This window comes from Mauremys mutica, chromosome 11 (genome assembly GCF_020497125.1).
Source record: "Mauremys mutica isolate MM-2020 ecotype Southern chromosome 11, ASM2049712v1, whole genome shotgun sequence".
Classification (NCBI taxonomy): Eukaryota; Metazoa; Chordata; order Testudines; family Geoemydidae; genus Mauremys; species Mauremys mutica.
The window spans coordinates 80,245,517-80,271,229 of record NC_059082.1 but is presented as its reverse complement, the minus strand read 5'-3'; the positions used below and the strand labels follow the sequence as shown (position 1 = coordinate 80,271,229).

The window sequence follows — 25,713 nt, the reverse complement described above, 5'->3', positions numbered from 1 at the left end:
GACCCCATGGTTTGTTACTGTCAGAGGCAGTGCTAGCCCATTGGGGGGCCCCCTACACACAACACATAATAGACAGCAAATAGGGGGACCCGTTGAGCTGCTCGGGGCCCTAAGGAATTGCTTAGTCTGCTTAGGCCTTGGGCTGGAGCTGATTACTGTTGCGCTTTCTAACACCGTCAAGCAGCTGAGGGTATCTTCCTGCAGCCCCGGAGTGAGACCAGGGGGATAAAGTCTCTTTATTAGATATATAACAAGCTGGCTCCTACGGACTCTGACCATGCAGACCATGGGTGTGTCTGCATCATGTGAGAGACCCCTTCCAATGGGAGGTGCTCTGGTCATAGCACAGGACTAATTTAAAAAAGACATTACCAGACTGTACTACAGTTACCTTGCTGCAAAGTCAGCCAGTGCACAGCACCATGCAAAGGGGGAAAGGTTTGGCCGGTGCTCTTTGGGGTGTTGGCTCCGTGTTAGCCGTGCCTGGTTGACACCAACCACAGGGTTGCTGAGTCTCATTTGCAAGACCCCGGCGCTAGAAGCTGCATGTTGCCGTCTTCCTCGGAAGGCTGAGGGTGCTCAGTCACTGCTAGTGGGTTTCAGGCGTGTGGCTCTATGGCATTTATGGTCTTTCATACCTATGGGCTGGAAGAGGAAAAGCTGTCACCTCCAGCACAGCGCTTGGAAACGCTGTTTCACATCGTGTTGTCAAAGGGAACATTAGGGCCAGAAATGTCGAGGTCTCAAACAGTAAATGAGAACGGCAGGAGGCAGGGGAGCTCCGGGTCTATTTCCATGCAGTAGCTGGAACTGCTGTTACATCAGGTTTGGTTTTTCTCCGTACGCTGCATCTAAAAGGTCACGGCAAGGAAGTCAAATGGAATTTATGGAGCAGTACCCGGAGCACCTTGGAATGTAGCGTGCTGCATGCTGAGCCACCAGGACGGGGAAAGTGCCACCGTCAATAACAGACTTACTAGGGCCGCGTGCGGATGCGGCTTCCCAGGGTGAGCGTATTGTGCGAAGAGCGCTGACTAATAAGAAAGTGAGGCCAAAATGGGGCTGTTCATGTCGCCCTCAGCTGCTGCTGCTCCCAGACCTCCCTCCGTGTTGTGCAGAGAGGCCCTACAATTGCTCCCTCAGGCCTGAGAGCCATGGCTGGCCCAATCAGCCCCCACAGCCTTTGTTCTGCGATGGCGCTGCAGATTCAGTATGCAGCCTCCCACGCGGAGCGGCCTTTTGCTTGGCAAAGTGACTCTCCGACTTGCTCTGCCCTAGCGTAAGCGGGGGCAGTTCCCAGTGCGTTTACTGGGGCTTGGACCCATTGGTGCTAGAGCTGCATTTAATCCAGTGTTTTGCAGGAACAAGCTAGCCGCTGCCCCAGCAGTGCCGTGACAGCGCTGAGACCGCCAGTGTGTTTCACCCAGAGCCTCTGAGGCAATGCCTCTCACTCCCTATCAGTCTGGGCTCCGACCAGCCAGTGACTGACTGACACAGCCCATTAGCAACCCCCCGAGCTGTCTGTCTTCTCTCCCCCTGGTCACCACTTCGTGTACTACAGTCATTCTCTCCCTGGTTATTTTGTAGCCTAGCGGGCTGCTGAAAATCAAACTCTCTGAGAAGGCCACGTTGAAGAGACAATTGGCACAGGATGTAACACGCCCACGCGGCTTCCACCCACACGCAGCCTCCAGCATATGTCAGGTGCATTCCTGTGCCTTTTGTTCCTCTAAGGCCCAACTGCAGACAGTGGGGATGTCTGCTGATTATGTTCCAAGCAAACTTTCGTCTGGTGTGTGGGGTATTGGTTTTTTTACTCTTCCTTACCCCCTCCCCAAATCTTTCAGCTACCTCCATGCGCTCCTGCTCTCTCTCCCCTGAAAACCTCCACACACTTATACACGTGTCTTGGCACGTTGTAATCCTCCACAAGAATCCCCCTCTCTCTGTGTGACGACGTAGCATTCGATCGCATAACAAGAACAGCAGGAATACAGCACTCGGACTGTTCTTCAGCCTGTCTTTGGATGGAAATTTCCCTTGGAACAAAAGAGGCTTGTGGGTGGGCAGGAGGAATTCGGGCAGGCCAGGAAGATGCAATGTTTTAATGTGCCGTCTCTGTCTCTTCAACTCAAGATGCAGATGCTCTGTATAGTCTGGCACGTCCTGTGGGCCGGAAATGGGGCCCAGCGTGAGGCCCTGAGACAGGGCACGGAGAGCTCGCCTTGGCCTTGGCAAATAAGGAGTTCATAGCAATCCGCGTTCACTCCAGCGCTCCAGTGAAGGGGCCATAAAACCAGCTGCTTCAAGAACAGGAAGGGAGAGACTGGGGTGGGGGAAGACTGATATCTGACCCTGGGGGTGATGGCTAGACCCCTCCCTTGAGCCCGGGAACAGGGTTTTATCTGATGCATTGGGGCCAAGCCAGAAGGAGAGGGATCCTCAGCGGGTGTGAGTCGTCCTAGCTCCATTGTGGAGCTGTTCTAAGGTTCTCCCTGGGAAAGGATCTGAACGGCAGAGCTTGTGTGTTTGCTATTTCTCCACGGAAAAGGCGAATTATACAGGACGATGAAAAACCAGAGTTTTGTGCTGAATGGTTTCACCGGTGTACAGGCCCCATAAATCTCTGCCATACGCAATAGGCAGCTGGATTTTACAGAGATGAGCCTCTGTACCTCTGTACCCCTATTTGACTTCAGCTGGTGTTGCATCTGCCTGTGCCATCCTGAAGCAAATCCGATAAGGGAGCGATCCCTGCCCCCACGCTTCTGTCTATTTCCAGGCCCTAGATTCCATATAAATAAGATGTCATTTATTTCCCCTGGGCCTCTTCAGCTCAGAGAAGCAGACTCCAGTTTTTTATTGCAGTGTTGGTAGCGATTTCCCAGCTTGGTTTACTGATGCTTCTCTCAAAAATGCCTGGGTGGATGAATAAGACAAACTGCACAGGAACCATTGGTTTAGCTGGGACTTCCCACGTGCTTGGTACTTGAGTTTTAACTGCTAAACCGTGCAGTCTCCGACAAGATTATGGCTGGTGCAGGCTCAGAGATTTGGCGAGTGAATAGCCCCTGTTTTGAAGCAATCATTTAATTGCAGGGATGAATGTTAGAGGAACATCTTCCTACACCCCCTTCTAAACTGGGCCTTAGATCTAACTGCTTAATAAATGAGCCTCAGTTTCCACACCTGTACAATGGGGATAACGCTACTGTCTGCCTGTGTAAAGAGCTTTGAGAACTACTGAGGAAAAGTGCCAGAGAAGAGCTAGCTATTTTTTGTTATTTTATAACAGAAAAATCTATTCTTTCTCCACTCCTGCCTCCAGATAATCTCACATTATTGCTTGCTTAGCTAATGGCTCCAGCAGGCCCCTGAAATCTGGAATCATGAGGAAATGGAGCTGAACATTGCGGTTCTGCTTCTCTAGCTGCAATATGCTCATTACCTCGGCCTTCCATCTTAGAAGCTTTGCTGTGACTTCCCCTGCACTTAGGGATTCCATAAGTAAATATACCTAGAGTTGCTGAAAACCTCACAGACATGTGTTCTCAGTTGCCCTCTGGTCTGATTTTCTTATTTAAGTTGTTCCCACCAGTCCTCCCCTTCCACACCCAAAGGTTGGTCTGGCTGGCAAGGACTTTAGCACTGGGGGTGGCAAATGGACGGGCATTACTCACAGAGCTAGCAGGGTTGTGGAAGGAGTCAAAGGCAGAACACCACTTTCCAAGCAGCAATGGCAGCAGTAGAGCAGAAAAATCATAGAATCCCGTCTAGAGCAGGGTGACCGATGGGTGGCTGGGTGGGAAATGACATGTAACTAGCTCAGTTCACCATTAAATAGCAAATTATCCATTTGACTCGCTCCATTTCCCAATCCATGGAGCGGATTGGATGTTTGTTTGAGAAGTGTTTCAATTACCAGGGGGGCAGAGGTGATGAACTTCACAGTGAATGATGTTCACAGCAAATCCTTCCGTCAGCGCTGCCCTGCGAAGTTTGTGCCGTCCCTAGAACACAGTTACTGAGTGCCATAACTTTGTAGAAGGACTTAGGTGAAGGCTTAAAGCGATAGGTTAAAAGGAAAGCAGTATGGCCGTGTTTACGGGATTTAATTAAATTCTCATTAGCAAGTACCTAGAAGTTCACTATGCACTTCACAGAAACAAGGACTAGCCCCTACCCTGAATGTGGGGATTGGTCCTGCTTTGAGCAGGGGGTTGGACTAGATGACCTCCTGAGGTCCCTTCCAACCCTGATATTCTATGATTCTATGAAAGTAAAATCTAAGTTCTCTCTGAGCCCTGTTGCTTTTTTCCTTATTTATTGATTGGTTTTATTTAATTATTACATTGCACCTTAGATGTGCATTTTGCTGTTCAGAGCAGATTGCGTGTCTGCGCTAGCACTTTTCACGCTAAACCAGTGGTAAAGTATCTGTGCTTGGTCTACACTAGCACTTCAACATTACTGGTTCTAGTGGATCTGCACGAGTGCTAGACAAACAGTGTGAAAAGTCCAAGGCTCTGTCACTCCATTGCTTTGCCCCAGAAATTACAGGTGGAAGTAAAGATTAGTGAAAAGGCACACACCAGCCATGCAGCAATTAAAGCCCCCAGTTATCTTAGCCTTCCAGAACCATAAACTGAATCCCAGACTAATTAAATCAGATTGGAGATAAGCATACAGCCCTCGGTAATGTGCTTTTGGTTTTGTTTTTTTTAAATTCTGCAACAACAGAAAGAGTTTGAGATGGCTGATTCGCTCCTTGTTAATGCTCGGCTTACTCTTCCCAGGGACGTGCCTGGAGATGGATTTATTGAAAAGCCAAATTGCTTTTAATTGGAATTTGGGTTTGTCTGAAGTTTGTTCTGTGCACCAAGAGGGGAGTTGCTTTTAGTGAGGCAAACTTGACTTTTTCAGCAAGAAAGAGGATTCCAGAGGAACCACAGAATGGCTGCTCCTGGCCATGCTTCTCTCTAGTTTGCTAATTAGTTAATTTCTGTTGTAAGCCATTTCTGGAGGTGGACCCAGGCCATGAAGTTTGAAGCCAGGGTTTTGTTTCGGACCTGTTGCTAGCTGACACCTATTGAAAATTGATCCTGCAGGAAAAAAATGAGCGATGTTGTGGGACTATGTCATGAGCCTGATGTTGCAATCCCTGCACCTGCAGGAAACGTGGTTGTGGTCTGTCAGCATGTGGCATTGTTGGGGCTTTGTATTGTGCTGTTGCAACAGTGCAGGATGATGTTGCACCATAGTGCAGCAACAAAATAACGTGGCTGCGTTGAGATGAAGATGTGATGAACTAGTGGACTGGCCCAACTTCCTGACCTGGCAATGTTGGGCTTGTGACGCACCGACATGACATCACAGTGGCGTGGCAACCCTTATTAGCAGGATGCAGCATAAAATTGAAGTTAACGAGCAGACCTTATGGTAGAACTATCCTAACCCCATTTGTGATGCTATTGGGGACAAAAAACACGGCCAGTCCTAGATTTCATGGGGCCCAATGCTGCACCTAAAACTGAGTTCTCCTACCTGCATGTATCCACATCTTGCCTCCTGTCCACCTGTGAAACCCTTTAGCCTTTGGCAACCCCCCCCACCCCCACACACACAATTATGAGACCACTGGAGCCTCACCACAGAAAGACATGCTGCAGAGAGCAGAAGCAGACTTTTGTAGGCAGAGAATGGGGAAGGACCGGGAATTGCATCTCTGCTGTGGCTTCCTGGTGCCAGAGCTGGATGGGACAAAATGACCGGAAACTGGAAACGGTGCTGTGGGGGTGGTTCATATGAGGGGAATGGAACCCCTGGAAGAGCCGTCTGGGCTGTCTCATAGGCTTCAGACTTCCTCTGACAGGTCAGCGCCTTTGAGCTCCCCCACAATTCTCAGGGCCTTCTTTCTGAGGTGGAAGTAGGTAGCCCTGGCAAAATCATGTTGGTCTGTGGTCCTTAAGAAACAAAGGAAAGCAAGCTGAGGTTTCCCCACAGAGAAGGACGGGGAGAGACACATTGTTTGGTGTTCCTCTTGGTTTCCTTCCTCCATGCTTGCGCCCCTCAGAGCTGCTGTGCTGCCGGAGAATAGCCGTTACCTCGAGACAGTTGCAATGGTCAGGTTGACAAACGGGCATCTTCCAAAAGGGCCTTCACTGGAGAGCAGCCCACTCCTTTTCCAGGGGTATGTATTCTTAGACCCTTCAAAGCACAGCTGTGGAGTCTAGCACCTGGTCTGCCATGTTTGACAGTCTCTGTTCTAGAGGGACCCAGGGGTGACATAGCAGGAGGGCTGCGAGGTGGGAATGAGGGGCTTTGGCTGAGCTGAGGGAGAGGGGAGACCCAGGGCGTGGGGCTACAGGCTGAGATTGAGGGGCATCAGCAGAGCTCAGGGGACAAGCCCAGGACTGGAAGCAGGGGGGGTTGCCGGTCTGAGTTCAGGGACATCGATCACGCTCTGTGGGTGTGAAGAGGCCAGGACTGGGGGCTGCCTGTCAGGTTGAGGTGTGTGGGGGACAGCAGGAAGCTACGGCCACTCTCCTCGCTATGCCTGACTGCAGTTTGAGTTGTTAATCTTTCCCTTTCAACAACTGATTCAAACACAGCGTTTAAACTTATTTAAAAAAAAAAAAAGCAGCATAGACAAGTGGGCAGCAGAGCTGGATCCCTTCCACGGCCAGTAATGATCAGAGAGCAGCAAGGAATAAATATTTCATTAAAGCCAAGCTGCGGTGGGCCAGCTTTTCAGGTGATAACTTGCCGCAGTATGCAAGGCAATCCCCCTGCTCCTTGCCCAGGCCTGACCTGCTGAATGGCAGCTGGGAACATTTCAGTGTCGAGCTTGAAAGGGAAAAATGTGAGGGCTTCTCTAGCAAAAGGAGGTGACGCGGGAAGGGGAGGATCCCGTGTGTGCAAGAGTTCAAGCAGCCGAGTGTTAGGGAACGTTCTGTTCCCGCCCGCAGCCAGAGATAGGGTGGCGGGCGGCTGGAGACCTGCGGCGGAGAGAACCTTTGGCGTTGGCTCCAGCTCTTTAAAAACGTTATCTCCCAAACTGTAGACTAATGAGTCTGGTTCAGAGACGAGTTCCACGGCCTGCCAGGTGGGAGACGGACACCGGGTCGCTGCTTAATTGAGGCAAAGGACGGTGCTTCGGGGAAGCTAGTCTAGTCTTAACAAGCCCTCTGAGTGAACAGGAGAGAGCCCCTCAGCCGTCGCCTCTCTCTGTGGGGCTGCGGCCTCTTCCCTCACAGGGTGCAGGGGGGCACTCCCCCTGAACGCTGCGCTGGCTCCCAGGTGGGGACCCGCCAATTTGGGAGGGGGATGAGAGGGTTGTTACTGCGCCGGCAGCCTTCCCAGCAGCGTTTACGCTGCGTGAGCAGCATTCCCTGTGGCAGCGCAGAGAGCAATGAGGGGGCAAGCCCAGGGCAGGGACCGCAGGTTCTGCATGGATATGGATGCAGCAAGCTGCAGGCCTCCCCCCTGCCGCTGCTATTCCTACCCATAGCTCAGAAGGGTCCTGTCAGGGGAGCTGTGCTTCAGCCCCATAGCCTGGCCCTGGGTGTGGGGGTTGGAATTCAACTCTCCAAGCTACTAGAATTCAGAGTTTCGCCCCCTCCAACTTCTATGCTTGGACTCAATTCCTCCTGATTCCAGGGCGGTTCCCAGGCTGGCTGAGTCTGTGGTCCCTAGACGGCTGGTGAGTGAGGAACTGGAGGCACGTCTACCTACTGGCTAAAATGATGGCAGAATGGTGGGATTATGCATTTGTAGGGGGTGCATTTCAGGGTCAGGACGTCACACCATTTACATGCAGCTTTTTCACTTCTCTAAGAAGGTAAATAAACAGATCTTCAAGCATTCGTCCTCCTTTGATGTTTGCCAGCTAGCGTGATAAATCCACTGCCCTCCCTGTTGGCAGACTCCAGCCTGGCTGGTTTCCGTAATGCCGCTGATCCTTGGTCATGGCAACACTTTTTCTCTCTGCCAATGAATAAGTATCATCAGGGTGACCCTTAACACCTTCTGGCCCTAAGGATGCTCCAAGGAATGGAACCATAGGGTGGACAGGGAATGTGTGATAGCCCTGTAGCTGGTTGGTAGTTTGGATAAAAAGCGGATCCAACTATTGAAATGCTGGAGGTGGGATGGAGTATGGAGGGGGCAGGAACAAACCCAGCTGGGTCAGGGAAGTGACTTAAATTCTGATCTAGGAACGGTGCCGGCGATTTAGGGCGTGATCCAGCTACCCTGGAAATGAATGGTACAACTCCCTCTAGCTTCAATGGAAGTTGTATCAGGCTCAATGAATAGGCCTACACTCAACATAGTGCACACGCACATTAGCCAGGGTAGTGGCCAAAGCTCTTCCCTGATCCCAGCATTTTCCTGTGTTCTTAAGGACCACAAAACATAAGCTTCCTCTTCAGCTTAGTTCTTTGTAGGGTTGCAAAACCTCCCTGCCCCTGCTCTGAGTTGCCTCTGCCCAAGAGGGAGACTCCAAGCCTTTTTACACTTCTGGGCTCCTGCAACTAATAGGACCCACCTGGTCTGGCAGTGAGGGTGCATCAGCAGATTTAATTCCATCTCTGTGCAGGATCCCAGAATTGACACTCTGTAAGATGCCGTTGCTGAGGGAGAGCTGTACGCTGTTTAATTCCTGTTGTCCTACATCTTTCTAAGTTAATGACTGACTTCTGCACTTTAATAAGCACGGAAGTGTTTGAAAGATGAGGACTGGATGAAAGGGGCTAGACCAGGATGGCATAACTGTTTCCTAATCTCAAACTTTGAGCACTAAATTCAGACTATTGGGGGATTTCGCAGGCTATCAGGACAGTCACTAAAATCGCAGGGCATCCAGCAGGGCAGCCAGTGAATAGAACAGAGAATGAACAGGAAGACAGCTGCAAAGAAGACCGTTGTGGCGACCCAGTTATTGTCTGGGTTTATAAAAAGGAGGAGTTAAGAAATCTGGATGTAATTAATGTCCATTGTCTGTCTAATTCCAAAGAAAAACTCTGTCTCTGGGCGGTTGGGCATGGAGTGGCTGAGATGGAAATCTCAGGTTTTTCAGTTTCCTGCTGTAGGCAAGAATTCAGGCCTTGCCCTTCTCCTCAGGTTTTCAGAGCAGACTTTTAGAGTTCCCCATTTATTAGTCATCCATATTTGCCAGTGGACTGTCAGGCTGTCAGTGTGCAAGGTCCGATGCACTAGGGGTATCTAATAAAATCCAGTCATAAAAAACTAGGGATGGAGAAGACTTATTAGGTCTTCTAGTTCACCCCCACCTCCAGGGTCCATTCTCCAGTGCTTTGAGCCTTTCCCCAGAGAGATGATTCCAGGATCAACTAGCCCTCCCTCCCAGGAATGCTGTTTGTCGGCTTTTCCCCGTGAGGCTGCTCCTGATGATGTCTGTGGCAAGGTTCCCACTGATTTCAGTAGGAGCAAGATTGAGCCCATACACATTTGAGAACTTGGAAATGCTTGTAAGCATTTTGTGCGGGTTTTTTTTTTCATTCTTTCCTCCATCATTACGGTGTTGTTGTCCTGGTCTGTGGGTCTGTTTCTGCTATTCCAAGAAATGACTCAGCCCTAGACACTTTTTCCCATCATCTGGCATTAGGGTACGTCCACACTACAGTGTAAACCCAGGGTTCAAACTCAGGCTCAAGCCGAACCCTGTTTTAATCTACACACAATCATGTTAACCCAGGGTTTGGTCCCAGGATCCCACGGGGAGGGTCCGAGCCTGAATCAAGCCAGGACCCAGGATTCAAGCCCTATTGCTTTGCAATGTTGATGCAACCCCATCAGATTGGTGTTCTGGGAGTCCGCCAAAAGTATCCACAATCCTATGAACCGACTTTCTTTGTCCTCTGGAAAGTCAATTTTGTTGACAGCCAAGTTTAGCTATATTGCACGGTGGACAAAGGGCTAGAGCGGCCACATTTTGGGAGGGTGCTAGGAAGTCTGGAATATGAGCGGTTGGACTCAGGCCTGCAGAATGTGGTGTAGATTCTGGAACCCCAGGTTGGGATCCAGGGTTCAACAATTCCTAACCTGGGTTTACAAATGCATGTAGACACTCAAGCCCTAGGTTAACAGAGTCTGCTAACTCAAATTCTACTAACCCGAGGGTTACACTTCCTTTTCTCACTGTATTCGCTACAGTTCCAAGACCGCTGGTTTAGAATAACGCTCTTAACTCCTATCCACTCAGATCTTTTTTTAGGTGAGGTTTTGCCACTCTTTCCCTGTGCTCCATCCATACCTTGTTTTAACCTACTTTGGGAGTCTGAGGAGAAAAGCAATTCTAAATCCTGTGTCAAAATCAGCATCTACCAGGCCATGGCATCTCCTTCTGATGAAACAAATGATGGTATCAGACACTGACTCTCTCTCATCTGCTTTTTTCCCATTAGGACATACAACATTACTTTCCTGCAGCCGTATTACCAGCCGGAAGAAGGGGAGGAGAATCCATTCATCTGCTCGTCCCATCGGGATAACGGCATGCAGAAATGCTCCAATATCCCAAACAGGAAGGAGTACAGGGTGGAGTGCACCTTGAGCATGGACTCCTACAACCAAAACTTGTATAACCCAGATTTCAGCAACAGGAACGCCTGCATAAACTGGAACCAATATTACAACGTATGCAAGGCAGGGGATGTAAACCCGCACAATGGAGCTATTAATTTTGATAACATTGGGTATGCCTGGATAGCTATTTTTCAGGTAGGATTTTGCAACTGTTTGCTTTATCTTGTTTTTTCCCATGTTGCTTGAAGGGGTTTTGACAGATGTTAGTTGAAAAAGGAATATGCCTGCAATAGAATGAAACTGGTAAATAGATGGGACGTGTCAGGTAAATGAACCAAAGAATAAACTCTGTGCTGTTTGGAGAGAGGCAAACTATGATATTTATTAATACATTTTAGAAAAGGGAGTGAAGATTTCTGATGATAGAAGGGTTTTTCATCTAGCAGACAGAGGCATAACAAGGTTGAGTGGCTGCAAACTGAAACTCAATAAATTCAGGCTAGAAATAAGATACATTTTTAATAGTTAAGGCCATTAACCATTGGAACAATTTACCAAGGGGATGTGATGGATTCTCCATCATTTGAAGCCTTTAATTCAAGAGTGAACATCTTTCTAAAAAAAATATGCTCTAGCTCAACCACAAGATATGGGCTTGATGCAAATATTACTGGGTTAAACTGTCTGGCCTGTGTTATACAGATGGTCAGATGGGATGATCCTAATGGTCTTCTCTAGCCTTAAAATCTATGAAAATCAGTATATTTAGGTGTTCTCCTTGTGCAGTCATTTACACCAGTGCAAAGTGCAATCAGGTCAGAATGGGAGTGTGTTATATTCACCATAGATGTTTAAATGGCTTCCCAAGCTGTAATGTATCAGATAAGCAAGTCCTTGGAGCACTGTTCCCTGAGGTCAAGAGCAATAGATAGTAAAGTTTCTGGTCCGGAGCCCGTTGTGGCTTAGGGATAGTCTACACACCAACTTTAACTTTTAATTCCCACCTTGTGTTATTTCAGTTCGCATCCATGCATGGGCATTGTTTTTTCCCAAATGAGTGTTCTGTTTTGATTTAGGAATATCAAACTATAATATACATTTATTCTGAAACAAGAAATAGGTTAGTTCTTTGGTGCGAGTTTCTGTGAAGACCAGCCCAGAGTAATACAAACCTGGGGAATAAGGTAAGAAGAGTCTGGCCGAAGCTGTTCCCTATATAAGAGGTACGGAAGGAACATGGTTTTTCTACACACAAGTTGCACTGCTGTAACTAAAGTGGTGCAACTTTGTGTGTGGACAGAGTACCTCAGTGTAAACTTGGCTTACATGTGCAAGCTGAACTGAGGCAAGTCCGGTTTAAACCAAAGTGTGCAAATCCATCTGTGACGTGTGCCTTCTGGCTGGCCTGGCCAGGATTGTTCCGGGGACCTCCAGAGCTAAAAACATGAGCTTGCTACAATTTGAGGGGCCGTAGCAACTCTTCTTCTCCGTGCATCAGCACACAAGCAGACTTGGAACACACACTTGTGAGTGCATTACACGTGCACAAAGTTACACCAGTTTAACCGAACTGAACCTTTAGTTAAACTAGTGCAGCTTTGTGTGTAGATTAGCCCAAAGGAGGAGTCACTTCCGATCCCAACAGCAGTGACTTCTAAGTAGATTACCATGCAGGAATCATCCGATCAGCTTACCATAGAGGCCTTGTCTTCCCTAGAAAAATGGTGTGTGCTTATCTTGTGTTAGCTAACGTGGTAACGAACACAAGGTAAAATCCTGGTTTGTAGTTTTCACGTTAGCAGGTTAAGATGAACCCCAAACAATTTTCTACACTCTGGGTCCTAGTGGTGCCCCCCCACAGTCTGGCACCTGAGGCGGCCGCCTCAGTTCACTTCATAGTAAGGCCAGCCCTGAACTGCCATATTTTGCTCCCCTTCACTGTGAGTAGCATGTTGGCATATATATTACACGGCTGGTAAATAACACATATGTATTGCCGAAGGGGGGAGTTTGTTGCAGTGAGACCTGCAATGAAGACGGGTGTGACATACCGTGGTTTTTAGCCGCTGCTTTGTAGTTTGGTGAATTATGTAAGAGCAGGTTAAATTGGAGAGTAGTAAGAAGAGAGGGAGAAGCAAAGACACAGGAGGAAGAGTAGGGAAAAGGTAAGGCTGGTGGGGTGAAGGACTGACCCAAATACTCATGGATAGGTGAACTTTGTTGCAAAGTTTGTGCTTTCCTTTCTCACATGACCTGGTCCTTCCACTTTCTGATATGCAGGAATGTCCTGATCGTATGGTCTTAATTCCCATCAACAGTGCTCTTCAGTTTCTGCCACTACTTATTTCTTCCTTTTAATTATGTTAATTGCTAATAATTACCTGTTGGCATTTGTAATTGGTGTGATTTTCTTTTCTAAATTTCCCTCTATTCTTCTATTCCCTTAGCATTCTAAGAAGCCCCACTCTCAAGGAAGATAGGCCGATGCACATATTTTCTTTGCTTTCAAATGCTGTCCCAGTGGCACATCTTGAGTTATGTTGCTGCTGCTATCTCTTGCTCTAAAATGCATCCAGAAAGGTTTAGCTGAGTCCCAGGCATCCACTATTTTAAAAATGCATTGGTACCCACCTGGAATTAATGTGTCAAAATAGGAGCGGCCTCCGTGACTTTTAATATTCCTGATTGGTGCCGCCAGTTTGTCTCCTGGGGCTGGGAATCACCTCCAACCTCAAAGCATAGATGTGCCCCAAGTCTCTTGGTTACGTCTACTGCACACCACTGGCGGCGGCGTGTAGGGTATGTGCAGCTACATGCCACAGTGAAAAGCCAGCTGCATCCACGCTGTGGCGTGTAGCTACATGTGCCAGTGAAAGGCTCTGACGGGGGAGGCAGAGGAAAAGGGGGGAGGCTGCAGAAACCTTTCCCCGCTGCTTCCTTCCTGCTGGAGCCTTTCCTTGTGGCAGGGAAAGCCTCTAGCAGCAGGGAGGCAGCAAGACACTACACTGCTAAAAATGCAGTGTAAACGTGGGAGACAGTGCTTGGGTTTGGTACAGTGCCATGTAGGGTATATACCGACAGGGTTCATTTATTCACCTAGCCAGAGCCTCACTGTCTACACTGTTATATATACCCATGCTAGGAGGGCGTGCAGTGTACGTCGGCTGCATGCAGCCGTCAGGAGCGTGCCGTGTAGACATATCATGGAAAGTCAGTGGGATGTAGGCTCCCAAGACCTAGTTACCAAAAGATGTTCAGGCACCTCACTGCAGTGGTGGTTGGCTGCTGAATCCCTTGGAGGGTCTAGGTCCCAGTGCCTAAAGCCATTTTTGAAAACGAGCCTCAAGCACCTAAATCAATCAGGTCAGATTTTGCAACATGGAGAACAAGGAGCAATGGTCTCAAGTTGCAGAGGGGGAGGTCTAGGTCGGATATTAGGAAACACTTTTTCTCTAGGAGGCTGGTGAAGCACTGGAATGGGTTCCCTAGGGAGGTGGTGGAATCTCCTTCCTTAGAGGTTTTTAAGGCCCGGCTTGACAAAGCCCTGGCTGGGATGATTTAGTTGGGGATTGGCCCTGCTTTGAGCATGAGGTTGGACTAGATACCTCCTGAGGTCGCTTCCAACCCTGATATCCTATGATTCTATGAAGCCTAAATGCCGTTACAAATCTGGGCCCAAAGGAACCCCAGCAAGGAGACTCAAGACCATCCTGATAATTAATTCACAAAAGACATAATAAGGACTATGGCTGCATCCATGTGTATGCGAGGATAATAATTCCTCATGTAATCCTACAAATTATTCATGTTTTGATTCCCTTCATTTGTTGTGTAATAGGCTAATTCATGTATGTATTTGTTACGAAGGCACGTTCAATGGCGAATTATGTGATCTAATTATCTTACTACAGAATAAATGAAAGGAAATGGAACCTAAATTAACTGTGAGGTTTGGCATGATATTAAGATCCCTTTATTGCACATGAATTTCAGTAGCAACAATAAGAGTTGTAATTATGGGTATTGTCGTACTACAAATGATGAATTACCCACCTAAGCAAAGTCTAATGTAATCTGAATTACAGATCCTGTTTCGCAGGACATCAAAACACTGCCACCATCTACACCAGAAATTACAGTACTGCAGGGCCTAAGCTAAATAAAAGCCTGCTGTGTCAAGGGAGCCGGAGTGTTGCTATGAGATACTGTGCAGGGAGAGGAGAGGTGGTTCAGGCTGCTTTGTTTGTATCATTTCATTTTCCAGCTTGAGCTACAAAGGGCAGGGCCCACAATGGATCCTTCTGAAGAAGGTATACTCTGGGCAAAATTATACAGGCAGTTTTTGGGGTGACCGTGACATCAGTTCTAGGTAGGAACTGATGAAGGAATGTAGGGGACAATCTGTTTCAATATGTCCTTGAATCTCTGATGAAACTGGAAAGGGTAAATTTTTCAAGCATCATTGTAGGGATTTAGTTCAACACAGGAAGGGAGTGTTGTGTCTAAGCAGTTAAGGAAGGGCACTGGGAGGCCACTCTTTCACTGTTGTTTGTGACTTTCTCTATGCCCTCTTACGTGATATGTTCCACCCCAGAGGTGGCTGTATTTCAGTCCTGGGAGAAGTTTACATACCATTTAAGGGCTTTTACGGTTGGAAGGCCCTATGGAAATTAGTCAGGCTGCGAGATTGGGGTGCAGACCTTAAACTTCGGGAGGGTTTTGGTTTCAGGCCCATCTCAAACACAAGGGCATATCGCTTTTCATGCACCATTTCTCCAAGAAGAAGAGTTAATCAAGTCGGATAAGCAGCGTGTATCTAGTCCTTCGTCAGAAGGCTCCAGTGAGGGAATTCTCTGTGGAGGCTGTTATGTACACTGCTGCTGTCACTGAAAAAACCCGGTAGCGTGCAAGAGAGGCTTGGCAAGCAAGCAGCATGACAAGAATGCCCAGGAAAGGAAATGCAGAATCACCTTCTCAGAGAAAAATGCCTGAAATACTGAGTCATATTAAAGGAGCTGTCAGCGACCACGAGAGTTCTGTGTGTTATCTTGATCACATGCCTAGGCAATGGAGAACTTCTGGCTGCCGTTTAGTTTAAAAAATGTTGTAGCAAAATGTTTAGGGTGGGGTTTTTTGCGGGGGGGGGGGGGGTTAAACAAATGATTTCATGAAACCAACTTAAATTTGCAATTTTGATTTCTGCATTTTTTGCCAAAACTTTTTGACCAAAAGCTTTCACCCAGCTCTAATGTAGTGTTCCCGCTTGATTTGAGTGGCCCCTGCTGCCCACATCAAAGGGAAACCAAGCACTAGAATCTACCAGTAATCAGAGTAATTTTGCAGGCATCCCACTTGTCATGCATCCCACTTGTGAGGGAGGAGTTAATTCAGAGTTGGGGGAGAATTCTAGCCCATGCGGCATGCACAGTTATTTCTGTGTGTAGCTGTAGTCAAAGTGAGGATCTTCTGTGAGTTCCATATTGGCTTGGATTCCATTTTTCTTGCTAAGGGAATTGCTCTGTGCACGCTTTGCCTTTCAGCTTTGATACCTTTTCAGACTGGTTTATGGTTCTCAGTTAAATACATTCCCTGTGCATAAAGTACTTTACAAAAGCAATGAAGACCAAGGATAATTATCATGGTAAATCAAACCTCATTAATATGTACTGAGATATGATTTGTTGTTATAGCCAGCATTCATCTAAAATTGGTGATCCTTGGGATATAAGGATTTTGCATTATTTAGTGCAGAATGGATAGGCAGTCAGATAACATCCTCCTCATTACAGAAGTTGCTGTCGGGATTAGATAATTTCATTCAAAGGCATCATTTTCTGCTCCTTGCCACCAAAGTTGATAAGTCCTCAGATTCGCTGACCATGGCTGCTATCAGGTTCAACAGCAAAGGGAGAGTAAGGGGCATTCGTTTTAAAGGGACAGGGTCTGCTATTTTGAAATCAAAATGTATAGGCTAAAATCCTGCCCTCGGTGGCAGAAACCACCTGGAAAGGAGGGAGTGGTGTTTTGTTGTCTTCACTGCAAAAAAGTGGGGGAAAGTGTGTCCTTAACGTATGTGTCCTTAACTCAGACCATGGTACATTGACCTAATAACCACTTGTTTATCAGAGAAAGCCGGCAGTGTATGAACCATATTTGCTGGAGCCATGGCTGTATACATCAAACACCGAGGTCATCGGCAGGCATCAAACTCAGGGCTTTCAACAGTAGAAGCACAAGCCCCTATAGTTCAACTTAAGGGGTGACTCTGTTAGCTGGCACTACATAGCAGACTTGGATCCTCACTGGGACCAAGAGCAAGAGGGAAGCTTGATCAAATGTACCCATTGAAGTGAATGGGAGTCTTTCCATAGACTGCAATGGGCTTTGAATCAGGCTCTAAGGCAGCATGTTAATTTCTTTCTTTCTTTTTCTCCAGAGTAGTTCCCCAGTTTTGCTTTTAAACTGAGTTCACATTGAAATTAGAAACTCCTTTTCCATGGGGAGCCACTCACTGGAGTAGAATCAAGAAAGAGAAGGTGCAGGGAGGTGCTCATAAGCTTTCAGGAACTTTTGAATATTTAGGTGCAAATTCTGCCCTCTGGGGTAAGCTTGCATTCTCATTGAGCTCAGTAGGATTGCATGGTTATTGGCCACAGAATCAGGTGGATGATCAGGAAAACAACTGGGTAAATAAGAGATTTTTGCTTAAATGGTCATTCTGAAAAATCAGTTGTTTCAAGTCAAAGCCGAAAATGAAGTTTTTTAGAAATGTTTTGTTTAAAAAAGTAAAAGTTTTAGGTCAAACAAAACAGTTTCAATTTTGAGCATTTTTTAACATTTATTATTTTTTAAAATAAAACAAAAGGAAACTTTGAAATGAAAAAGCCATTTTGAATCGAAAAATAGAAACGTTTTGTTTTGGAAAAAGTCAAAATGAAACACTTCAATTTTTTCTAAAGTTTGGGGTTTTCTTCCCCTAAATGAATGAATTTGCTAAATATTTTGGTGTCACCACATTTGCATTTTTCACTGGAAAAAAGTTTTGATTGAAAAATATCAGCTCTAAGAGGGAGCCTTTCTTTGAACAGGGCTATGGGAAAAAATGGCTGATGTTTGAAACTTGCTAGAGAAGCGGTCTGTGTTTAGCAAGAGGAGGGAAAAAGTTACACATGTCCCAAACAATCACTTCTGAGCATCTCTGGGTAGCTAATATGATTTTAATATTCCCTTTGTGACAATATTGCGCCATTTTACTGACCTTCCTGAGAGTCCTAGTGGTAAGAATTTCTGGGGCCCTGTGCTAGAACGGAGGCTGCTAACAGGCCACTCCTTGGACAGTCTGTTTGTTTTGGGTTGGGTTATTTTTTTGCCACAAGGGGACTGAGTCTCATGGATCTGAGAGTCAAGCTGGGTTTTTTCTATTTTGTGCATTTTTCTGTATTATCGCCAATCCTAGGCCCAACTAAATGTGTTAGAGATCTGGTAAGAGTATTATTGAGCTGTCCAGTGACATAATACATGTCTATTTGGGGTAGGATTCCATTGGCAGTGGGAGGGAGAAAGAGAACCCAGCTTAACTTTCAGATCCCAGTGTGACTTTGCAATTCTGGATATTGGTGGGGAAAGAATGACGGCATCCTTTTATTTGTAAATGGAGCAAATTTTGTTGGGAGCCATTGAAAGAGAATGAACATGCTCCACAATGCTGATTTTTTTGCAATCACTTTTCAGAGTAAATTAACGCTTTGCAAGACTCCCAAGTTCTAACGAGAAGGTTAAATATGCTTTGCAAAGTAAGACGAGCCTCAAAGTGCAGGAAGAAATACCTATTCAAAGGATATTACTCAAAGTAATAAAAGCTGTTTTTCTGCCCATAGAGATTACTTAACAGCGTGTGTCATGAGGAAATAATTAAAATTATGAAATGAACTTGAAAAATATAGTTCATGATTTGATTAGCTGCCAAGCACTCTGCATCGGAAAAGTAATACTCCATTATTCACTGGTCAGAGCTTGTTAGCCAAATCAATATGCCCATGAAAGGGCAAAATACATAGAAAAAGGGCCTTCAAAAATGCATGCTAAAGGCCGTGTAAATTTACTGAGAGCACTGTGGTAATTAATTAGCTCCCACAGTTTATGATATCTTCGAAACTCGTCTTGACAAGGTTCATAAAATCCTCCTAGTAGGGCCAGCAAAATTGAGAGATAAGCAGTGTGAAAAATAGAGCAGATCACAGACTCTCTGTCCAATCAAAATAATGGATTTTGATCCAGATAGTCTCCATCTTGCACAAAAAGAACCCAGCTTGAGCAGATAGAAAGGCTGAGTGCAAATGTGTGTGTGTGTGTATATATATATATATATATATATATAAATGTTGACTGATGCATCAATTAAGATGATCCTGGCATGAAGGATCCCAAAACATTTTGCAAACGTTTAGGATTCAATCCTGCGTTAGACCCTGATTCAGAAAGGCAAGCGTATGCTTAAGTGCTTTGCTGAATCAGGTCCTAAACTTTTGAAATGAACAAGCAAGGGACTTGACTAAGGTGTCAGAGCAGGAAATAGAACCCAGGAGTGCAGGCTTCTAGTTCCTTGATCTAACTATTAGGCAGCATTTTCCTCCCAAACATCGTAAAGAACGGCTCTACAAGTCAAGCTAGCTCAAGTGATTACAAAAGCAGAGTTTTTCGGTGTTTAAGGTCTAGTGTCAGGGATGAGGCCAGAATTTCGTAGGCCAGGCATTTAGTACTTCGCTTGTAGGCGTCCCTTCACAAGGTAGTTTTTGCCAACTTCTCCATTGATTAGCAGGACTTCAAGGTTCATTTCTATCTGCAGCCGTCTGTCTGGCACTCACCCGTAGTGCTTTATATTATACAGAGAAGACTTAAGTGTTTCAAAAGTAACATTGACTTTCCTAGTTAAAGGAGTTTATGGGGCTTGGGTTTTTTTTCCCCTCTTACAAAAAGTGACACTAAAGAGAAGAAAAACCTGACCTCGAACTGGGCAGTGGCCAAGTCTCTGCATACACTTTGGCAGAGCTCGGAGACACTGCTTTGATGGTGAAAACTTGTAGACGCGCAGTAAGAAATAATTCCGGAAAGAGAGTTAAAGTGATCTGGCGATTGACAGAGAAAAACTAGGTAAACTGTCTCCCATTGAACAGCGAGGATGCCTGAGTTAATAGGTACTGGCTTTAATCTACATCTCTCCCTTATGACTTTAGATCTAAAATCTTAGGCTGATTCTGACTGACTTGAACAGAAGGCCTGATTCTGCTCCCACTTACACTGCTATAAATCAATGGCATTAGGACAGTGTAAATATAACAGGAGAGTCAGTCCCAGGATAACTGCGATTTCATCTTCACTACAAAGTTTTGCCAGCCTAGCTATGTCAGGAAGGGGTGTGAAACACTCATAACCCCTAGCAAAAACCCTAGTGTAGACACAAAGAATCCTTTTGCCAGTATATCTTACGTTGTTCAAGGAGGTGATTTAACTGCACCTCCAACACCTCCTTTTGTCGGTATAACCTGCCTCTCCACTAGAGGCTTTGCCGGCATAGTTTATCTCAGTATGCCTATGGCAGCAGAGCATTTGTAGTGTAGACAAGCTCTAAGGGAAGGATTGTGTACACATTGCGTTAGTCTGCACCAGAAGGGTACACATTTTAATCCGCACTAGCATATCGTGCGCCAAGTGGCCCCTATGAACCCTGGTGGCACCCACGAAAAGTTTCCCTACTGCACAGTAACATAGGTCTGTTTGAAACTGGGCTACATTAGTGCATACTGGGGAGCTTTTAGTGCATGCCAGCAGGATCCACATGGGCCTGTTATTGTGTGACACGCTAGTGTGGACTAAAATGTATACCCCACTGGTGTGGACTAAAGCACCGTGTAATCAGGCCCAGAGAGACTTTGTTGTTGTGATTCTCTTCTCTCGCCCATTGCGCACCAGTATAATGCCATTGAGTAACTCCTGATATAGGGCCGGATGCAAAGCTAAAGGAAGTCGAAGCGTGTCTCTCCATTAGCTCCAGTGAGCTTTGGGCCAAGTCCTTGCACTGATGTGAGCAGAGGATCAGGCCCTAGCGTGTCAATTGCTGGGACAGGATGCAGGGTTTTAGCACCCACTTCTGTTGGGGTTTGGGTGGTTTAATCCACCCCTCACCAAGCTGAAAACATACAGATGAGAGTTAAGGGAGTGGTGAAAGCAGGCAGGGATAATCCAGGCTCCGTCCTATAGGACCTTCATCTGCCTTGCATGACAGTCCCCATTTTCCGCCCAGGTCTTCATAACCTAAATCCCTTCCTAATGCTAAGGGGGCAGCTTTTCTTTCCCTCTCCATCTCCAGCATGTTATTGCAATCGGCAGCGCCCTAGCTTGCCAATCATCTTAATTGAATCTTTCAGCTATTTCCCTCCAGCTGCCGTTTTTGGTTTGCTGCGTATCTCGCACAAATCTTTTTCATCAGAGCAGAATTAGGAAACGTGTTTCTTGCTGCCTTATCTCTGTTGATAAATAATTGCATGTTGCATCTACGGGAGGCTTTGAACTGGTACATTTTGGAGGGGCTGTTTAATATGTCTGTCTGTGAACGATTCTGACTTGAACTGAATTTAATTATTGAGCATGGATTGCCATGATTGCAAAGCACAGGGAAAGGTGCTTTGGGTCCTTGGAAGATATTTAAAAGGGGCTTGGAGGAACAAGTGGGGATAGTGTCAACTGGGTTAATCACATTGGAGACTGGAAGTGGGAGGGGAGTAATTGCCATTGAATAGAGTAGGTGATATGACATTCAGGGTGCCCGAAGTGGGAGTCACAAGCAGTACAGTGCTGAAAAAAATCTGATTTTTACGGGCAATATAGAGTATTCTTGACCTAATCGCCAACTGTTTGGTCTGGGGACATAAATAAGGGATCAGATTCTGTTTTCCAATGGGCACCGTCAATCCAGAGCAATCCCATGAAAGTTAAGAGAGTTACTCTGGATTTACAGCAGTGTACTCTGGAATTTCACTATGGGCAGCTGAGTTTCTTCCTAAGAATCAACCTGTGTAGTTCATTTTATCTAAACCAGTGATGGACAAAAGCCTCGAGGCCTGATTCCCCCTATAAAGGGACATTAAAACAGGTGAAAATTCTATTTTGAGCCTTTACACTGCTAGTGTCGCCTAAAGGGGCCTTAATGTAAATGAGAGGCTCTAAAAGTATAGAGGCTTCTTTCAGCTCAGACAAGCATCCATGTGGTGGACTTTGCCCTACCTATATGATTAGAAAAAGTAGCTGGACATCTTGTGAGGACCAAGCTTGCTGTTGAGATTTCCAGTGGTTCCTGGTTCCAGCCACCTTAGAAATCCCTCAGGAATAAACTTTCCAAGGGCATTTCTGCACTTGACATTGTGTGTGCATTGTAAGAATGAATCCACCAGGAGCCAGTCACATCTGCATCACTTTGTTTTGCAAACGACTCAACAAGGTGAGTCCTAATGACATGTTGAATATTCTGGGAGTTGGGTGAGTGTTTTCGGCCCGCTGCAGCAGAAATCTGGTGTGTCGATTGATAGCAGTTGGAAATGATGTGTAATGCACGAGAAAAAAAACCCTCTATTAATGTAACGATTCAGTTCTCCCTCCACGCACACTCCTGAGTTCCTGAAGCTGTTTCTCAGGCACTGCACTTCATAGCACCTCAAGAATTGGACCGCAGAGCAGCCCTCATTGAGATGCCTCTGCCATTTAATCATTTTACTACATTCGATTTGAGGTTTGGCAGCCAAACTCCCATTCAGTGAAGAGGTATATCCAATATGTTTTGGGTCCCTGGGCTCATTTTTCATCACCAAGTGTAAACGGATAGAACACCTGTTACCACAGCTGTTACAGCGCGACTCCAAAAGACTCACTGAAAGAAGGGAGAGAAATAAAATAAAATCTTGAGCACTACAGGGGAGCCCGCCTTCTTGGGTAACTGGCAGCAGTTTGATATACAGTAAAAAACTGTGTTCTCTGGCACCTTATCAACCAAAAAGCTCTAGAAACCGGCATTTCTGATATCTCCCTATACAAATCTTCAATAAGGTTGCCAGGTGTCCAGGAACACCTGGTCGAAAAGGGACCCTGGCAGTTCCAGTCAGCAGTGCTGACTGGGCCGTTAAAAGTCCGGTTGGTGCAGGGCCGGCAGGCTCCCTGCTTGGCTCCTTATGGTTCTCCAGAAGTGGCAACATGTCTACTGCTCCTAGGCAGAGAAACGGCCACAGGGGGTCCGTGCGTTGCCCTGCCCTGAGTGCTGGCTCTGCAGCTCCCATTGGCCAGGAGCCATGGCCAATGGGAGCTGTGGAGATGGTACCTGCAGGCAGAGGCAGCGTGTAGAGCCACCTGACCACACCTCTGCCTAGGAGCTGAGGGACATGTCACCGCTTGCGGTAGCTGCCCGAGGTGAGTGCCGACCAGATTCCGCACCCCGAAACCCCTCCCGTGCCCTAACCCCTGCCCTGAGCCCATGCCCTGCACCCCGTCCCACGCCCCATCCCTAAGACCCCTCCCGCACCCAACCTCCCTCCCTCCATTGGTAAGTATAACACTTAGTCAACCAGAATTTTTGACTAACCAGAACCCCCCATGCCCCCAACATGCCAGATAACAAAGCTTTTGCTGTACTACCATGCTGCCTGCCAACTTGATCTTCTTGGATTCCCTGTGAAACAGCACAAGTAATTAGTGCTGGAGACAATCCTCTGCCTGGCATGGCACATGCCTGCCAGGGACTCAGATGAAAGAAATTTTGTTCTGTGCAAATGTTTCGACCACATTCAACACAAGGCAGAAAACAGCAGATTCAGAGCCTGAGCCTGCTGTCGTGTCAGATTTACACCACTGAATCGGATAGAGGTACTCTTGACTTCCAGTGACTGAAGCGAGAGGAGAATCAGGTGCATGTAGTTTTCTGTCTCTTTAAACTATCTCTCCTTCAGCACATGTGTAAAATAAGGGCGAGATATGTGAAGAGAGAAGATGATCAAAACTTTCTATTCCGCCAGGTTTGGGGTGAGCCTGGGTACAGTGTTGTGAGAACACTGACAGTCATGCTGTTGCATAGAAAATCAAACAACAAGGACCCATGTTTATTTCAGCTCCATTAGAAAAACAAAGGAGGAAAGGCGCTTGTAAGCTGTTGGTCGGGGCTCAACTCTCCGGCGGGCGGGAGGGGAGCCACACCGACTCGCTTCTTTTCTTCTGCTGGTCTTTTAGGAGTCACAGGGAACAACGTTAGACCGCCAGGCCCTCTGGTGCAGGGGCTGGCCAACAGCAGTTCAAATAGGCCCAGGCCCTCTGGAGCAGGGGCTGGGCAACAGTAGCACAGATAAGCCCTGGCCCTCTGGAGCAGGGCAGGGCAACAACAGTTCAGCTAAGCCCTGGCCCTCTGGAGCAGGGCAGGGCAACAACAGTTCAGCTAAGCCCTGGCCCTCTGGAGCAGGGCAGGGCAACAACAGTTCAGCTAAGCCCTGGCCCTCTGGAGCAGGGCAGGGCAACAGCAGTTCAGATAAGCCCTGCCCTCTGGGGCAGGGGCTTGGGTAACAGCAATCAGTCCTAATAAACCCAGGCCCTCTGGAACAGGGGCTTGGGTAACAGCAACCAGTCTCAATAGGCCCCGGCCCTCTGGAGCAGGGGCTGGGGTAACAGCAGTTAGTCCTAATAAACCCAGGCCCTCTGGAACAGGGGCTTGGGTAACAGCAACCAGTCTCAATAGGCCCCGGCCCTCTGGAGCAGGGGCTGGGGTAACAGCAATCAGTCTCAATAGACCCAGGCCCTCTGGAGCAGGGGCTTGGGTAACAGCAATCAGTCTATAAGCCTAGGCCCTCTGGAACAGGGGGCTGGGCAACAGCGATCAGTCTCAATTAGAAGGTTCACAGGTTCAGACCCTCAGGCAGGGGCTGAACACAAGGCACCCAGTCAGTTAGTGGAAGCCCAGGCCCTCAGTCAGGGCGGGGCAACAGCAGTTCAAGTCTATGAGCCCAAGCCCTAGCTCAGGGCGGGCCGCAACCAACACAGGGCTCAGACCCTCAGACCGGGCTGAGCAGTAGTTCAGTTTATAAGCCCAGGCCCTAGCTCAGGGCGGGGCAGCAACACACAGAGGGCTCAGACCCTTAGGCAGGGCTGAGCAGTAGTTCAGTTTATAAGCCTAAGCCTGAGCGCTGGGGTGAGGGGGAGACTGCCACCCGTGCGTGGGGTGGCAGGGGGGACACAGGCCCACCCACTCCACTGTGTCCCAGCCCGGGGCCCTATTAGCGGCTAGCACGGCCGCTGGTCAGTGGGGTCCTGACCGAAACACACCGACATGGGCACCTCGGTGCCTATAGCCTGACAGGGGTCGGCTATCCCCGGGCTACAGTCCATCTCCCCCTCCGTGGGTACCTTCTCCTCGGTCGCCGGGAGATCGGGCCAGTCCATCTGCATGGGCTCCTCGGGACCAGGGCTTGGGGGCAGGTCCGGCAACTCCTGCGGGAAGTCCGGCCCGGCTGCCTCCGACGGCTCCTCCGGGTAACAGCAGGGCGGAAGCGGCGGCGGCGGCTCCTCCTCGTACCGGGCGGGAGGAAGTCCTGGCGGCAGCTCCGGGTTCCGATCCCGGGGAAGTTCCGCAGGTTCCTCTTCGTACCGGGCGCGGGGCAGTGGGGGCCAGTCCGGATCGCCGCCTCGGGTCCTGGAGGATTCCCAGTCTGGAGCTCCCGCCGGCACGTCTGCTCGCGGCGGTGGCTGGCTCCTGACTGAGGTCTGGCGTTCTCCTTTTCTACTTCCTGTCCCGCCCCTTGACTTCCGGGGGGCGGGGACAGGAAGTGGTGGCTCAGCCCAGCTGGGCTTCTGGGAGGGAGCGCCCTCTGCTGGGCAGGAGGGGAGCCACACCGACTCGCTACAGCGCTACATACCGATGGGTATGTCTACATTGCAATGTAATCTTAGGGTTAGTGGAACTCGAGTCAGCGGACTCTGGGTTAGAGAACCCAGGGCTTGAGCATCTACACTGATTGTCAAACCTAGGTTAAGAATTTTCTAACCCAGGCCTGAACCCGGGGCTCCAGCATCCCCACTGCAGTACGCAGACCTGAATCCAACCAACAATATCCCAGATTTCCTTGCGCCCTCCCAAAATGT

General features: G+C 47.8%; 1 protein-coding gene across 7 annotated transcripts in view; it reads left to right on the top strand.

The window, feature by feature from the left end:
• The window catches only part of CACNA1H (calcium voltage-gated channel subunit alpha1 H), a 590,082-nt gene that overhangs the window by 427,988 nt on the left and 136,381 nt on the right, over nt 1-25,713 (top strand). For all 7 annotated transcript variants that reach the window (XM_044981153.1, XM_044981154.1, XM_044981155.1 and 4 more), the window contains one exon: nt 10,428-10,743. In XM_044981153.1, coding sequence (XP_044837088.1) covers nt 10,428-10,743 — 316 coding nt within the window. The remainder of the gene's footprint in view (nt 1-10,427; nt 10,744-25,713) is intronic.